Source organism: Maniola hyperantus, chromosome 3, assembly GCF_902806685.2.
Source record: "Maniola hyperantus chromosome 3, iAphHyp1.2, whole genome shotgun sequence".
Classification (NCBI taxonomy): Eukaryota; Metazoa; Arthropoda; class Insecta; order Lepidoptera; family Nymphalidae; genus Maniola; species Maniola hyperantus.
The window spans coordinates 1,925,542-1,943,276 of NC_048538.1; the positions used below are offsets into that span (position 1 = coordinate 1,925,542).

A 17,735-nucleotide genomic window follows, 5' to 3' on the forward strand; every position below is an offset into this window, starting at 1 on the left:
TATAAAATTTCATGTCACGTTAGTTAAATTCGCGTTCCATTGAAAAGCTACACTCAGGCTGCAGAGCTTAAAATTTAATCTCAAGGATTTATGTACTTTTAAAAATGTAATATTTTTTTTACTGTCCTTTCGGGCAGAGTGTCCCATTTCTGAGGCGTTCAATGAATCATTGTGCAGTGAGGAGTTATTTTAACCTGGCAATTTTCGTAACCTTTATTTTTCGAGCAAGCGACGATTTAAAGTTTAATTTATGAGAGTATTGTTACCGAAATTTCGTACGAAATCGTAAAAACAATGTAAAGCTATGCAGTCGGACGGCTTTACCTCGATAATATGCTAATTTATTTAAATATCGACTGACGCTATTAAGTAATAGATTTATTAGCAGAAAAATAAGTAATTTTTAACCAACTTCAAAAAAGGAGATTCTCAATTCGGTGCGTTTTGTCGATGTAAAGTCCGAAAACCCCATCCCGAGGTATAGGTACCCAGCTACAGCTAAATCTTGAGGCCGCCCAAGAAAACGCCGCGTCGTGAGCACAGACCTTTGACTCAATAGGTATACTACAAAAATCGGGTTCTCAGGAACGCGCAAAGTGGACGAAGACGGACTTCAACTAGATGGGAAAACTGTAAGCTGAAAGAGAGTCTGATAACTCTACATTTTAGTTTTTTTTATTAAATGAGGATATTTAATAAATATACTTACATTTTCCGGTCGCCATCCACATGTGACTGCACAGTAAATCCAAACATTGACTTATAATTTCCCGTATAAACCACCCTCGAGGGGATGTCCACATTAAATCCTAGGGCACCCGCCCAGGCGCACAAGAAAACGCACAAAAATATCGCCATCGTAAAAAAAGTCACAGCACTACACAAGATACTTCAACAGAATATAAAACCAAAAAACACTATTTATTTAAATAAATTATATAATTCGTCCTCATGATCGTTTCGACTTTAACGAGTTCGTGGTCGTATTTAGTTGCGGGCGACACGTACTCTCCGCTCGACGGCCAGCGCAACACTGAAGCAAAGTTTCCAAGCAAGGCCGTGAATGAGGTAACCCGTAGAAAATAGTCGGAAAATTCTTCACGTCTTGTGAGCGAACGGCTGCCTGTTTCGCGCGTTTTTCTCGGAAGATGAGCTGTTCTGTTTTGTGACGTTCGGTAATGTTTTGTGTGACGTCTTTAATTGCGTCAAGTTCCCAATCGCTATCATAGTTCTGGGCACTCATTCTACTGTCGGAAATTTATTTACTTCGGCGTCACAAATTACAAACTTTTGCGGGAGTAGGTACGCCTTCTCTTCAACTTCTCTCTACATAAAGGTTAGATCCTTCACTTAAGGTTACGTCGCACGTAGCGAGTTTGCTCTTTAAAAAAGACGAATCACACTATCCCAAATATGTTAAAGGAAAAGGTGAATGACTGACTGACTGATCTATCAACGCACAGCTCAAACTACTCGACGGATCAGGCTGGGCATGCAGATAGCTATTATGAGCATAAGCTAGTCATATTATAAAGGTGAAAGTTTGTGTGTATGTTTGTTACTCTTTCACGCAAAAACTACCGGACGAATTTGGCTGAAATTTGGAATGGAGATAGAATATTATTATAGTCTGGATTAACACATAAGCTACTTTTTATCCCGGAAAATCGATGAGTTCCCACGGGATTTTTAAAAATCTATATCCACGCGAACGAAGTCGCGGGTATCAGCTAGTATGTAAATAAAATGCATGTTAACATTCAATACACAAACTATATTTTATTAATATAATAATAACCAGCCGTGTACAAAATACTTGATAAATACGCTTACAATACTGCCTTTTTGATTAATTACTCGTATTTGCCTAAGTTTAATAATATGATACTTGTAGTACGCGACACGTTGAGATGGCAATCGAGGTGTGAGGCGAGGGGACATACCCGCACGTCACCCGCGCTATCTTGCATCAGGTTAGTGCGGGGGCTGTGCGGGGCGTCCCCTCCCTTATTGCCATGTCGACCTGTTGCGAACTATATAATATGTACCTATATATTTTTAGAATAAAATTTCATGATCATAATATTTTATTTTTATTAAGTACGGCCGTTGCACACAGAACGATGCGCTGAGATATGATATCAATTGACACGTTTTGTATAAATAAACGTTTTTTGTAACGCAGGACTAGGAATTTACACACTTCTAAATTGGCCTGAAAACTTCACTCATCCGTGAAATCACGGATTCCGTGAAAATAGGAATCGAATGAGTACGTATTTGTATGACGGCTATTTTGAAGAATCACGGACACGAACCGAATACGGAAGAGTGCACAAACGCCCTTAGGCAGAAGGTGAAGTTTTGGCTTGGGACTAAGCGTTCTGGGCATTCCTAAACATTGCCTAGGCCCTAAGCTAATCGCGTATTGCCGACATTTCGACTTTGGACTGTAACATGTGCGTAGCATTCTGTATGCAATTTCCTCTCTACAAATAAAGGCGAGTCCAGATTTGTGTAACGTGAAATGTAAGCGAACATTATGTGGACGACATACGAACGAGCACTGCACCTTTGTATTCACGCTAACCAACTAGCCGCTACTCGTTAGCCAAAGAATCATCGCGAGCGTTACTGTATTGTTCGTAGTCCACACGCAGAATTCGCATAACATTATATGTTACACAAATCAGGTTAAAAAATATGAAAAACTTTTTTAAATGCTTTGTAGCTGTTTGTGCATCCATCAGACGTTATTTCCTAAGTAAGTTTCTATTACAAAAATAAACTCGTAAATTGATTTCAACAATAAATTAATAATATTTAAATTATAAAATAAAAGAAATAAATTATTTACATTTACAGTTTGTTCCAGTACTTTTAGTAAAATATCTAAAAATGTGATTTGATCAACGACGCTCAAGTGTACAATAATTGGCGTAAGGTAAAAAGAGCTTCAGAGGACAGTGGAAGACATGTGTACGCGTGTCTGAGTAGGATAGTAATCCTACTGTGCAGGGAAAGGTTGACTAACGAACCAATCGCACATCAGAACACACACCTCGGCCTCACCGCGTACCTGTCACCATATAGATCGACTAGCGTATGCTCGCGACTTCGTCCGCGTGGACTACACAAATTTCAAACCTCTATTTCATCCCCTTAGGGGTTGAATTTTCAAAAATCCTTTCTTAGCGGATGCCTACGTCATAACAGCTATCTGCATGCCAAATTTCAGCCCGATCCGTCCAGTAGTTTGAGTTGTGCGTTGATAGATCAGTCAGTCAGTCAGTCACCTTTTCCTTTTATATATTTAGATAAATCCCCCACTACATTCGGGTTCTAGATCTGACTTATTTTTTCCAGACGCCAACTGTACGGTAGAAGGGCGGTTACAGACTAGCGTTTTTTTGGGCGTATTACATTTTGTTTTGCCATACCTGCGAGCAGTGGCGTGCACAGTGTTTAAAGCCAGGGTAGGCATTAGTTAGGTAGGTGCCTGTTTACTGGCAGATAATAATGAAAAATATGCATTGAGCTATTGCAACTGGGGTAAGCAGTGCATTTATGCCTCTATGACCTGCACGCCACTGCCTGCGAGCATGTATACGCGTGCATAATAAAATTGGCTGGTTTTTGTGGCGCTAACAAAAATAATGTCGTGTACAGTCTGTAAAGTTAATATACAAATAAGTGCGTCTATGTTCGTACGAGATGGGCGTGTAACAAAAGGCGTTCGAAAACCCGCGCACAAAAACGAACTTATACCACACAGTATGTAATCCTACTAATATTATAAAATGTGAAAGTGTGGATGTTTTGATGTTTGGATGTTTGTTACAATCACGCAAAAACGGCTGAACGGATTTGGATGAAATTTGGAATGGAGATAGATTTTACTCTGGATTAACACATAGGCTACTTTTTATCCCGGAAAATCAAAGAGTTCCCGCGGGATTTTGAAAAATGTAAATCCACGCGGACGAAGTCGCGGGCATCAGCTAGTAGTACTACATATGCATACACGAGCAATAAATAAACGCTAATATGACACCGCTCTAAACCGCGCCAATAAAAAGGGAATTTTCGATGGCAGCACTAATCATGCCACCTCACTCGTACACTATTGATATTTCTTGATTAATTAACAGCCTCGTAATGGTTACATTTTTTTTTCCTTTTGCCTTAAAATAATAATTATGAATTAATTAATTTGGAATGAACGTTACAGATTTTCGATGATGTTTTCTCAATAACATAATCATATTTTCACTGGTATTCTTATACTAATAACTAACAATGGTAGTTTGATACCACAGACTAACGAAAATGATAGAGACGGTTCGTACGCGTGCGCAGGTTTGGATCCACCTTAATAACCTCATGTTTTTTTGCCCAGAGAGAATATACGCTTGCTTAGACTGTGCATGTAAAAATGAGCATAAATAATTCACATATTTCAAACAGTGCAGGGACCCTACTACCACCTCTTAAAGTAATAATGTTTCAATTTGTTTTGACATTTTAATATAAGTTTTGTATGAAAATGTCAAAACAATATTAAAACATTACTACTTTAAGCGATGGAGAGAGAGAGAGAGAAGTGGCTTTACGGCTGTGTTCTAGGTTTCCTTTTAAGCTTAAAAATAAGTACCCTTTAGACATCATACCCTTGCATCTATGTGATAAGCGATAAATTGGTTTCACTTTTATAAACACGTTTATCCGCAATGAGCTCTATCTATCATTTTCTTTACTCTGTGGTTAATACTAAAAATATTACAATTAAGTCTTGTTTTGGTTCAGTTTCGCTTGCTTTTTCAAGTTACGCTATGATTTGGAAAACTTAAACACGCTGGGCGTGCTCTTCTTTTGCGGCTTGTTTTCTGCCACCTACAAAAGAAAATGATTCTTGAAGATTTTAAATGGAGTGCATTGATATTTTAAGCTTGAACTGCGAAAGTTTCATCGAAATCGATTCATGAATTTTGGGTTTCGTATAAAATCGTTTGGCATGACTTAACATGTTTGGTAATAAGCTAAGGCTGAGATCTATAGAGTGTACTTTAACTTTGCTCAGACTCAAGACGCGCGCCGCCGCACGTTAATATGAGACAATGTGGCTAATTCCTTTGTACACAATCTCTAAACTAAACTAAAATATCACGTCTAAATCTATTGCTATCCCTTTCATAATGTTGCTTGCGGAAAAGGAAAGCACTAGATTTAGACCTGTTAATTTAGTTTAGTTTAGAGATTGTGTACTAGAGAATCGGCCCCATTATCTTCTATATTATTCTTAAATGTCTTATAATTAAACTAACGGCTGAACTCACGTGTTAGTCGGAGTTTTTATTTTATGTCTTACATCCAAAATCTCGTTTTAAAGTAAATCCTGAGCAAAGACAAATATGTTCCTTTATGAACTTTTCGTCGTGTCATTTTGAAACGCGTCGTCGTAGTCGTAAAAGTAACCCGAAACAGATTTTCAAAAAATAACAGAGAATAAGCCCGACTTCTCATATAGCATTAATAACGACATGCAAATGGACTATAAAAGTGCGCATTACTATAGCCTAAGTGCCTAACATTGAAAAATCAATAAATTTTTTATTCGCTAGAAATAGCAACGCGGCAACTACATAAATATCTAGAAATTTTCTTTAGCGAATAACTAAAGCCCAAGTGCCTAACATTGAAAAATCAATTAATTTTTTATTCGCTAGAAATGGCAACGCGGCAACTACATAAATATCTAGAAATTTTCTTTAGCGAATAACTAAAGCCCAAGTGCCTAACATTGAAAAATCAATAAATTTTTTATTCGCTAGAAATGGCAACGCGGCAACTACGAAAACATCTAGAAATGTTCTTTATAAGTTTTTGAAGAATTAGCTAAGTAACTTACAGTTCGGTCGCCGAGCAGTAATCGAGCTTTGTCTTCTTCCAGAGGCTCGGGCGCGGCGGCGGCGCGTCTGTGCAGTTGCAGCTTTTGTCTGATGGCTTGTGACACTATCACCCTGTAGAAGTAGGCGTTACTTTGCGGAAGTCCATGATATACAATGAACCAAAAGCTTAATCTATATATATATAAAAGGAAAAGGTGACTGACTGACTGACTGACTGACTGACTGACTGACTGACTGATCTATCAACGCACAGCTCAAACTACTGGACGGATCGGGCTGAAATTTGGCATGCAGATAGCTATTATGACGTAGGCATCCGCTAAAAAAGGATTTTTGAAAATTCAACTCCTAAGGGGGTGAAATAGCGGTTTGAAATTTTGTAGTCCACGCGGACGAAGTCGCGAGCATAAGCTAGTCTTCTATATATATAAAATTCAAAGTCCTGACTGACTGACATATATATGAACGCACAACCTAAACCGCTGGTCCTAAAGACATGAAATTTGGAGGGTCTATTCTTTGTAAAGAGTAGGTATCCACTAAGAAAGGATTTTTCAAAATTCCACCCCTAAGTGGGTCAAATGGGGGATGGAAGTTTGTATGAAAGTCCGTCATTTTTCAAGTTATTAGCATGAAAATTGGGCCACGCGGGCGAAGCCGCGGGCAGAAGCTAGTTTGCTATAATCCGCTGAAACAAGTCGAATCTGTATGGTGCAACATGCAGCATGCGAAATGTTGCACCATACAGATTCGACCTGTTTCAGCGGATTATAGCAAATTAAGCTTTTAGTTCCTTGAATATCGCCCTACGCAAAAAATAAAACGTTTAAATACGATGAATGCTGTTTGTTTTGAGAGGGTATCAAGAGCAGGGAAAAAACAAATATTCTTCTTGGATCTCATATTATTATCTTTATGTTAAACTAGCTTATGCTCGCGACTTCGTCCGCGTGGACTACATGAATTTCAACCCCCTATTTCACCCCCTTAGGGATTGAATTTTCAAAAATCCTTTCTTGTAATTAGGGGACTTTACTGCCTTTGTAGGACACTCGGATGACCACTTCTGGGATTTTGTTGTAAATCCTACCTTCTCGTATCACTCTTGGTGGCCAGCAGCAGATCCAGCCACGTCCAGGTCACATTGTGGTATTCCAACGTTGGCAACACCAGCGGCAAGTCCCGCACATCCTCCAAGTTCTTCTCCTTACTGCCCTTGTACGACACTCGGACGGGCACTTCTGGGATTTTGATGTATATGAACAGCTTGTTCTTCTCTGCTCGCTCCTATTTGGAGAGAAAAGAAGGTGTAAATAATTGTTTTGATCGAATTGAGACCATGAGCCTCAATAGCTCAACGGGTAAAGGAGTGGACTGAAAACCGAAAGGTCGACGGTTCAAACCCCGCCCGTTGCACTATTGTCGTACCTACTCCTAGCACAAGCCTGACGCTTAGTTGGAGAGGAAATGGGAATATTAGTCATTTAACATGGCTAATATTCTTTAAAAAAAAAAACAATGGACTTTTTATTTATTTTTAATTGCATAGCATGGCGGCCATTTTCAAATTTGCCATCTTGGTTTTTTATTATTTTGTTATAATAGCGGCAATAGAAAAACACATTCTGTTAACATTTCAACTATCTACGTATTACGGTTCATGAGATACAGCTCGCTGAAAGACAGACGGAAGGACAGCGGAGGCTTCGTGTATGGAACTCGGAAAAAGCAATGTAGAGAAGAGTTACCTTCATTTTCTCGACGTCGTCCTTGTCCTTCTTGTCCCGCTTGACGTAGAAGTTGGAGTTGGAGTCTTTACCCTTCTTCTTCATCTTCTTGGAGCCGCTAGAAGTGGAGCGCAGCGTGGAAGTGGAGCCCTCGCCCTCCTCGTCTCCTTCCTCCATAGCGTCGGGGTCGCGCTCGGGGAAGCAGAACTTGAGCATTGTGTTGAAGAACTTCTTTGTTAAACCTAATAAGACATACCAATTCAACCAAAAATACCTATGGGTATCAGCGGGGTGATGAACTTAGTGTTCAACATTGAATGATAGCCACCAAGCTCATGTGACATTGGTTGGTTTTACATTGCGACTTCACTGAGTGACAATAAAATCATTTTTCGTAGCAAACCTTCAATGGATTAAAAATAAAAATCAAAAATAGAAAAAAAAAAACAGCGAATCATATATCATCATGGTGGCTTTTTACAAGCTTTTTTAACCCATCTAAAGTCCGACAAAAACTTTCTACTGTCAATTTTCAACTAGAAGTAATACTCAGTAGAAGTAAATCCATAATCAACAAGATGGTTGGACCCATGAGTTTGAAATGGTTTGAAACATTTTTTCCTATTGAAATGATGTAGCGCGTAGTTAAAAAAATTAATATCTTATACTAATTTTAATTAATAAAAGTCATGCTTGCTCTAGCTTTTTAGTCATGTGCTTGTATATAAAGAAGGAAGGTCATGCGGCCTTGGCGAATATGTTTTTGGAGATATTTTTTGACATTATGAGAAAAGTTAATGAAGATGTAGGGAGTAAAAAAAAAACTAAAAAAAACATACCTATTCGAATAGGCACTATGTTGACTTCAAAGTGTTCTTTGACGGATATACCACCCACTGGCGGTCGATCGCGACAGAACACGCGCAACGCCGCGCGCCGCGCCACTGGTGCTCGACCCGACGCCGCTTGTGGTGCTAGCACCTGGCACCAAAAATATATTTACCGAATTTTAACCAAAATTAAATTAAATTTCAAAACTTTTTCCATTCAAAAAAAACTCTATTAACAGCCTATCATCAATCTTATTGGTTAACAGACGGACAGACAACGAAGGGATCCTATAAGAGTGAGGTACGGAACCCTAAAGAGACCATACAACTTTCGACAAATATCGTTACTAGCATAAAATAACAGTAACTTATCGACAGGTAACAGATAGATTGACTATTGATTTCGGCCAAAAATATCAAAGTTCAAATTTAGTATTGGGTAATTTGTACTAATACAAAAGTCATGTAATTAATGTCATTGTAAGTTATATCTGTTTATTAAACACCTTTATTTTTCTGGGATAAAAAGCCATGTCACTATTTAAGTCGCTGCCTCGCCCGGCCTTCTCTCCTAAAAACATCGTAAATCAAAGTTACCACAGGATTTTCAAGATCCTAAATGCTCAGGGGCGAAATCTAGTAATGTGTACTCCTACTTTATAATGTACAAATAATGTACCTAGATACATAAGTTAGGTAAATATTTAAAATATTCCAAGGCCGTGGAAACAAGTTTTGAATAAATACTCGTATTTGTTGAAGCAAAACAGGACTGATAAAATAATCATTAACATATTACGCATAAATAAATGTGAACTCGTCTGCCTCATGTAGGTACAAAAACAAATAATTGTGTTGCTCAAGAAAAGCCTACTTACTTCTGGGAAGGGTTCGTTGGGGAGCAAGTTGGTGACGCGCACGTAACCCACTTCAAGCTGATGTTCCACTGAATCGTCGGAACGAGAGGTTTTAGTGTACCTGTGACCAGACATCAATTAAATATAATGAGGGTTACAGTGCGACAAGGCTATCTTGGCGCGTGGCGAAAATCGGAACTAACGTTGCCAAGTCAAGTGTCCCCTTTGTTCTTGTTTGAATATTCTAGCCTTTGTTCTCAAACAGCGCCCCCCTGTCATTCAAGTGCCAAGAGAGCCTTGTCGCATTGTATGTTAAATTTCTACACGCTGAAAATCCATGACATATCAGGTCCATCCTCGGCTCATGCCGTTTTTCCGGATATAAAATTCGAACCAAAACAGAACTCACAAGATGTTAACGGTTGATCAACAATGTCCATTATATCGGTGCAAGTACCAGGAAAGCAGAAATCACAATAAGTTAATAAGTAAAAGTTCAGCGATGAACATCCGGCCGAGTCAGTGAGCCTCCGTCGAGCAGACTTGAAGCAGATCTCATTATATCGGCGAGGGTATTGTTCACGCCAAACATCTAGACCGCTCTGACACCCTAAGTACTAGGCAAGCAGTACTCACAAGAAGTTAGTGAGCAGCAGGTCAGCGATGCCCAGTTGTCCGTCCGCGTCAGTGAGCCTCCATCGGGCAGACTTGAAGCACCTCATTATATCGGCGCAGGTATTGTTCACGCCAAACATCTAGACCAGTCTGATACCCTAAGTACCAGGCAAGCAGTACTCACAAGAAGTTAGTGAGCAGCAGATCAGCGATGCCCAGTTGTCCGTCCGCGTCAGTGAGCCTCCACCGAGCGGACTTGAAGCAGATCTCATTGTACCGGTGCGGGGCGGCGTGGTGCGCGCGTGGCGCGGGGGGCGCGGCCACGCATCGCACTTCGCGCCACGCTCGCACCATCGCGTCTAGCTCCTCGCCTAGCGACCATGCCGCTTCTTTGCATTCATTCACCTAGAGATAGAGAAGGTATCACAACAGCCTAAAGGGATACTTCATACAGTCAGCTGACGTCTAGATAGCCTATATAGCTAGCTAGTATAGAAATCCCGCGGTGAGACAGGTGAAAAAGTAATGATTTTGTTTAGTAGTACTTAGTAGTAGCTGTTCAGGTATTTAGACATACTGACTGACTGATCTATTAACGCACAGCTCAAACCACTGAACGGATCGAGCTGTGGCATGCAGATAGCTATTATAACGTAGACATCCACTCAGAAAGGATTTTTGAAAATTTAACCTAAAATAGGGGTAAAATAACGCACAACAGACGGAAACGTTTAAGTGCGGAAACCAGCCCAGAATGAAGAAGGGGTAAAATAGGGGGTTGAAATTCGTGAAGTCCACGCAGACGAAGTCGTGGGAATAAGCTAGTAGAATATAATCACCTGGTCATCAAGAGCCTTCAGTTCCGCCAATGCCAACGGATCGTTGCCGTTGATCGATCGATTCTTGAGGTAGTACTCCTTTTCCAAACGCCGAAGCCGTGCGAGAGATTCTCTGACCTGAACAATCATAAAAATTAGTTAATTATACTGTACATCGTCGTTGTCGTCGTGATCAACCCATCGCCGGCTCACTACAGAGCACGGGTCTCCTCTCAGAGTGAGAAGGGTTTTGGCCATAGTCTACCACGCCATGCCACGCCACGGCCATGTGCGGATTGGTAGACTTCACACACCTTTGAGAACATTATCGAGAACTCCCAGGCATGCAGGTTTCCTCACGATGTTTTCCTTCACCGTTAAAGCAAGTGATATTTAATTAATTACTGTACATATTTAGTTAATTGATTATTAGAATAATAATTATTAGTATCACACTTTAGAATATACTGAAAAAGTAACTTACATTGACGAATCAGCTGTGGTAGCCAGGATAGCCTAATGGTTAAGAGGTAAGACATCTTTTTTATTCCCTATCCCGTGGGAATTTCGGAAAATCCGGCCTTACCTCTACATGATAAGGGGAATCTTTGAACATTTGAGCTTTCTAGGTCCAAGGGTCTGGGCTGGGCGACGATGAGTCAGTGAATCACGACTTTTTAAATATTTAGATTGTATAGGTGAATCAGTAGTATTATAAAAACACGTCATTATTAAGCTTATTTCACACTACGGGATATAAATTATATTACAGTTCGGTCAAAATATACATTCAAGGTTACAATTATTCACATAGTAGGGCTAAAAATTGGTACGAATGTTGGGAACATCAGTATAAATCGAAGGCGACTTTTCACAATTCATTTACATATGTGTGTTCCCAACATTCGTACCAATTTTTAGCCCTACTATGTGAATAATTGTAACCTTGAATGTCTATTTTGACCAAACTATCCGTAGTATGAAATAAGCTTTAATGATCATGATATTATAGTCAATGATGTCATCATTTCAATAAGTTGATTCAAGGTCTTCGATATGAGTCAACTATTTCGCACTCACATTCACATCCTCGGTAGTATAGTGGTGAGTATCCCCGCCTGTCACGCGGGAGACCGGGGTTCGATTCCCCGCCGTGGAGATTTTTTTAGTTTCTTTTTAGTTTTAGTTTTTTTATTGTTTAATAATATTTTTTTATTTTTCGTACCTCAAAAGGAAAAACAGAACTCTTATTGGATCACTTTGTTGTCTGTCTGTCTGTCGGGTCTGTCGGTCTGTCAAGAAACCTACAGGGTACTTCCTGTTGACCTAGAATCATGAAATTTGGCAGGTAGGTAGATCTTATAGCTGACATTTGGGAAAAAATCTGAAAACCGTGAATTTGTGGTTACACCACACAAAAAAAATTAAATTGTGTTCATGAACTAATAATTAGTATTTTCAATTTTCTAAGTAAGATAACTATATCAAGTGGGGTATCATATGAAAGGTCTTCACCTGTGCATTCTAATACAGATTTTTATTTATTTTTATGTATCATAGTTTTTGAATTATCGTGCAAAATGTCGAAAAAATACGACTGTAGTACGGAACCCTCATTGCGCGAGCCTGACTCGCACTTGGCCGGTTTTTTTTTAATAGTTGGTAAAGATATCAATTTTTTTATACATACTTGTGTTTGCAGCTTGTGAATGAGATGCCTCGGGTCAGTGTCGCGATGCAGCTGCAGCTGGAAGCGCATGCGGGCGCGCCGCTCCAGCGTCCGACGTCGTTCCGGCTCCACGTGCAACACTACGTTGTTGACAACGTCCAACAGCATTGCGTACTAGAACAAGCACACTTAGTGAAGTGAAGCTTCTAAAGGGATATTTAGGATGGCCACGTAAATGGAAATAAAACCAGTGCGAGTTAAATCCGCACACGAAGAATCCGGTACTATCGTACAAGATAATATAACATTATTATTTTTCTTTGGAAAACAAACAGCTATAACATTTTACATAATTTTAACCTTAGCTCAATAAAGTTTTCACAATACAGTAGATTTATAATTATTACTAGTAGGTACATATCCCGACCGGGTAGATATATTTATTTTAATTTTGGCTCGCGTACAACTGTTATAGGTTAGGCTTGCAGCTATGTACCCTACTGTTAATTTTTTTAATTTGCAAGGCGGCCTTTTTGAAATTGGTCATTCCAACTTTCTACCTATTTATTACAGACAGACACGTTCGCCTTTATAATATTAGTATAGATTTTTAAAATAGCTGTGACATAGACAGACAGACTGGACGAAACTATAAGGGTTCCTTGTTATATTACGGAACTTTAACAATGCGGGTGGTATCTCACACCCGGCTTTACTCATGTGTTTAGTCGACGTTAGCCCGACTAGTTTCTCAACCGCGACACATGCGCGAACTGAGTCCCTGTGAAAAAGGATCCCGGATAGGTTCGAAACTAGTCGGGCTGACGTCGACTAAACACGTGAGTAAAGGTGTGAGTTATGTATAATGGAATCACTCACGATAGTTTAACGCTAAAATGCGGGTAGTCTTACCTTTTTTTTTTCGAAGGGGAAATCTTCTGAAGATACCCAATCGTGTTATTTGGGATTTCTACCCACTAAAACCCCCTCGGTGGCCCTCCTCAGCGCGTTTTTGAGAGGCTTTTTTTTTTTTTTTTCGTTCGGGGAGGAGGAAAATCCTCATGGATGCCTCCGGCATGCCCGACTCCACAATGGCCTACGGACTAAAAACCTCCTCCCCCCTCCGCTCTATCTTTCAGGTAAAACCTTTGCATTGCATCTGAAAGATGGCTGTCTTTACAGTTTAGGCTTTATCTTTTTTCTGCCTATCCCATTCATCCGAGATTCTTCTTTTAATAATAGCACGCAACATTTGCTGAGTTGTTATTGAGAGGCTGCGGGAACTCGAAAGAACGCACGCCGGTGCCTCTCTGAAGAAAGTGCAGCCACTCGCGACCTCGAAGTCCTAGCGCCAAAGTAGTCTTACCTGTAGAGAGTTGGTGCACACGTCCAGGTCGTGATGCATGAGGGTGAAGGAGTCGTAAGGCTCGGGCGCCGCGTTCCAGCCGCCTGCGCCGCCGCCGCTCGTCTCGTTCTCTTCGTGAGACACGTAGTAAAACTCGCACGCGCATCGCGACACTATGCGTTGCAGCTACGAAAAAAAACAAAGTTTATCCAAAACTAGCGGACCGCACAAGCTTCGCACGGGTAGCTTAGAATTTTCGTAGGGATCCCAAATTTTTTCGAAAATCTTAATTAAAAAGAAAAGCCGACTGACTGATCTATCAACGCGCAGCTCAAACTACTGGACGGATTGGGCTGAAATTTTGCACATCAATCAACGCACAGCTCAAACTACTGGACGGATTGGGCTGAAATTTTGCACATCAATCAACGCACAGCTCAAACTACCGGACGGATCGGGCTGAAATTTGGCATGCAAATAGCTATCATTTAACTCAGCCTTCATCAGACAGATCATAATAACGTCATACCACCATTTGGTTCCGCAGCTTAAGCTGTTATTGACTTACTTGAGCCAACCCCGCGTCAGCAGACGGCCCGACCGTGCGGCCTATAACTCCGCCAGCGGAATGTCCACTGCCGACCAGCCGCGGCACATCTGGTAGTGTGCTGATCTCCGCCCCCTGCCAACGCTCTTCGATCTCTTCGACGGACACCCATTGGATGTTCTCTGAAAAATACACCAAGCTACAAGGTGCCAGAGCCACGCTCATATTCGGCATCTTTTGATACGCACTGAAAGTGGGTGGTATATCAGTCAAGGAAAATGCGCCAAACAACGGATGACGTAGCTGCGTATTTAGCAACTCTTGTATTATATCTTTACCGGGTCAACTGCCAGAATATGCTTAGAGGCACCAGATTTTGTTCAGAAAAGATTTATTACGAAAAACTATTTTAAGACCATATAAGCCTATGTATTTTCAGCCACTCAGCTAGAAGGCAATCTTACCATCTAGCTGGTCTCGATCCGCGGCGCTGACGGTGGCGTAGTACTGCATAGCGGACAGCGCACCACTCCACGCGGCGGCGGCGGGCGCGCGCCGCACTCTCTGCCGCACCTCCGCGCGCGCCGCACACAGTATCACGTAGCCGCGCGTTTCGCAGCCCTTGAGGACCACTTGCGAGTTTACCAGCTCAACTGTCAAAGATTTTTTTTAACTATATCAAAACGTGGTGATATTTTTTCCATATATCTGCTACACACAAATTATAGTAGGTAAATAATTGAACTCAAATATTTTTATTTCAAGTAGGACAACTTCTGCCGCTTATCCTAAATCAAAACTACTACCAGTTCAGAAATCAGATTTAACTGAGAAAAGAGATTTTACTAAGGCCGCTAGAATATGCACCTGGCTGAAAATAAAACTGAATACTTACTCAAACAGGCAGTGTGAGAGTTATCATCGTCCAGTACATGACGCAGATGCGAATGGGAAGGATGCGCGGGCGGCGCGTCCGCTTCCGCGCCCGCTAACTCATCGCTGAATACAACAGGCGCGTCCCCGCCCGCCTCGCCCGCTTCCGCTACTAAAGCCGCTAGCATGTGCGCCCCGCCTCCGCTACTGTTTGCGCTGCTGCAGCCCTAATGAAAGAAATTCTGAGTCGTAGCCAACTCCTTTTGAGGGTACCCCGATCTCAGAGTAAAACTGCCGCGGAGTGCATCTTTTTTGGTACCAATGGGGCTAATTCTGAGCACAACCTAATTTTAGAGTATTCGCATCCTCTTCTTACTAATGTAATATGAAAAGGACACAGTTTGACAGTTTTAAATTTAATTTTTAGATGGTAAAATCCGCGATTTTAGCACGCACTCGCGAACATACTGTTTAAATTTGTATTGTGCACTAAAATTTAGAGTCTTTAAATGTGAAAGTCATGTTCCGTTCCTTTTTTAGCATTAGTAAAATAAAAAGGATGCAGATACTCTAAATTTAGTTTAGAGAGAGACTAGAGAATCGGGGCCATTAGCGAACTAAAGAACGGGCAGGTCCCCTGACCACAGCCTAAACATTTTCAGAACTATCCGGAACCCCGCAAGGCGTTGTCAGCTTTTTAAGATTTTTTTGATCTGCCTCTTATATAATCCCCATATCAAAATTTATTGGGAACACCGCCAAATGCATGTTATTTACGCGGTTATATTAAATTTTATTATTCTAAATAAATTGATCGTTTTTAAGCTCACCTGTGTTTGGGCTGGAGGCGGTGAAACAACATCAGATTCTCGCTGATGCTTCGGGGAAGTGGTCGGTTTTTCTTCTTCCTTCAAGGCTTTTGTGGATAGATTCTTCTTGAGTTGCTACAAGACGTTAAACCAAACAGTAATTTGTTTTTTTTCAAGCTAATCCAACATGAGGTCTAACCTAAATGCGACATTGTACGGACGGGTAAGCGTCGGAATTCGACATAATATCTCCAAACGGCAGTCTAATTGCTGGAATTTAACGTTTTTTATCTTGAAATAGTCGTTTGTGTCACAAGGGGCCAAAGTGATATTTTGTTCCTTGAGGGCGTTATTTTAAATTCAGATCGAAGCAAAGGATTCTAAATCCTGAGCGTAGCGAGGATTTTAATATAAGCCACCTGAGAACAAAATAGTATTTGGACACCAAGTGACACACACACTATTTTTCATCACTACCTGTGGAAAAAAATAAAACACATACTAAAGCATGAACGTGGACCAATCAGAAGAAAGAAAATTCAAACTCCCATGGGGAAAAAATAGAATTTTGTTCCCGCTAGCCCCCTATACCAATAATAGTTTTTCGAATAGGTGTGAATTAATTTTCAGAGCATTGAAGGCAAGCATATGATTAACAAAGATTTTTCTATTTATTATTATTTTTTACTCATAAAAGCTACTACTATAATAATTTATTAAAACTTGAGTGTCTTTTTGGGTGAGATTTAATCAAACTTAAACATCCTGTAAACTGTATTTACCTGTGTTTTGATATAGGTGTCAATAAGCGCAAAAGCGAGGTCTCTGTTGAGTTTAGTCCACGCCCCACGCAAGTCGTGCACGGCCAGGCGATGCGTGGGCGCAGGCGTGGAGCCGCCGCTGGCCTCGCGCCCGTACGACACGCGCCGCACCGACAGACAGTAGCACTTCTCCATTGCTGGTGGATTCAGCATGGACGAGTTCTAGTAATTAAATAAATTGAAATGTTTTATAGGTGTCAGTCAACGACTTCTACGGACTGGTAACGGGGCGTCATATTTTGAAACATGCTCGTAGGCGTCGTTTTACACAAAGATCGCAGTTCATGTAAAGCGTGGCCCACACTGCGCGCGCGCGGCGTATCAACGACTCTGAGCCCTGCACGAGCGACAGACGGTGTGAACTCTTACCTCATCACTATACTTGTCCTCATAGGAGTCCCTCTGTGCAGGCGTCTTGAGCCAGATCTCCGCGTCGTTGAGGTCGCAGTTCATGTAAAGCGTGGCCCACACTGCGCGCGCGCGGCGTATCAACGAGTCCGAGCCCTGCACGAGCGACAGACGGTGTCGAGACCCGCACGTCACACGCACGCCAAGCATCTCTATACCACGTTGCATTGACGATGACTGCCAGTAGAATACCTGCAGATGTTTTTTTAATAGAGATAGCAAGCAAACGAGCAGGCAGGTCACCTGTAGGGCGTCTAAAACCTGCATCAATCATTATTACAATCTCAATTGTTCTGATTGGATGAATTTGTGCGATTCTTGTTGCAACAATGCATTGTGGCCAATAGTGAGCGAGCATTAACCACTGATGTTAACTGATTACAACCGCCCATGAACATGAATATGTTTAAAATGAGCAGATTCTTTTAGTAAAGAATACAGTGCGACAAGGCTCTCTTGGCACTTGAATGACATTGACAGGGGGCGCTGTTGGAGAACAGGCTTAGA

At 41.0% G+C, this 17,735-nt stretch overlaps 2 protein-coding genes and 1 non-coding gene across 7 annotated transcripts in view; 1 reads left to right on the plus strand and 2 right to left on the minus strand.

Annotated features, from left to right (window-relative positions):
- if (integrin subunit alpha inflated) overlaps positions 1-1,049 on the minus strand; it is a 121,280-nt gene extending 120,231 nt beyond the window's left edge. For all 4 annotated transcript variants that reach the window (XM_034984884.2, XM_069509699.1, XM_069509700.1 and 1 more), the window contains exon 1: positions 710-1,049. In XM_034984884.2, coding sequence (XP_034840775.1) covers positions 710-858 — 149 coding nt within the window. In that variant the 5' untranslated portion in view covers positions 859-1,049. The remainder of the gene's footprint in view (positions 1-709) is intronic.
- Positions 1,050-3,307: 2,258 nt separating this feature from the next.
- Positions 3,308-17,735, minus strand: part of hob (bridge-like lipid transfer protein family member hobbit) — a 41,365-nt gene continuing 26,937 nt past the window's right edge. Inside the window, exons 23-39 of one of the 2 annotated variants that reach the window (XR_011238564.1) lie at positions 17,190-17,420; positions 16,782-16,982; positions 16,021-16,134; positions 15,213-15,417; positions 14,782-14,970; positions 14,339-14,499; positions 13,792-13,956; positions 12,447-12,599; positions 10,778-10,894; positions 10,123-10,343; positions 9,345-9,444; positions 8,476-8,617; positions 7,658-7,878; positions 7,000-7,196; positions 5,909-6,020; positions 3,595-4,893; positions 3,308-3,440 (exon numbers count right to left, since the gene is read on the minus strand). Coding sequence is in view for 1 of the 2 variants with exons in the window: in XM_034984293.2 (XP_034840184.1) it covers positions 4,831-4,893; positions 5,909-6,020; positions 7,000-7,196; positions 7,658-7,878; positions 8,476-8,617; positions 9,345-9,444; positions 10,123-10,343; positions 10,778-10,894; positions 12,447-12,599; positions 13,792-13,956; positions 14,339-14,499; positions 14,782-14,970; positions 15,213-15,417; positions 16,021-16,134; positions 16,782-16,982; positions 17,190-17,420 (2,592 nt within the window). In the remaining variant the exon portion in view is untranslated. Of the gene's footprint in view, positions 4,894-5,908; positions 6,021-6,999; positions 7,197-7,657; positions 7,879-8,475; positions 8,618-9,344; positions 9,445-10,122; positions 10,344-10,777; positions 10,895-12,446; positions 12,600-13,791; positions 13,957-14,338; positions 14,500-14,781; positions 14,971-15,212; positions 15,418-16,020; positions 16,135-16,781; positions 16,983-17,189; positions 17,421-17,735 lie in introns of both variants that reach the window. The other variant, XM_034984293.2, reaches the window with a different exon arrangement.
- Positions 11,844-11,915, plus strand: TRNAD-GUC (transfer RNA aspartic acid (anticodon GUC)). Its single transcript has one exon. It is a non-coding gene; the product is annotated as a tRNA-Asp (tRNA).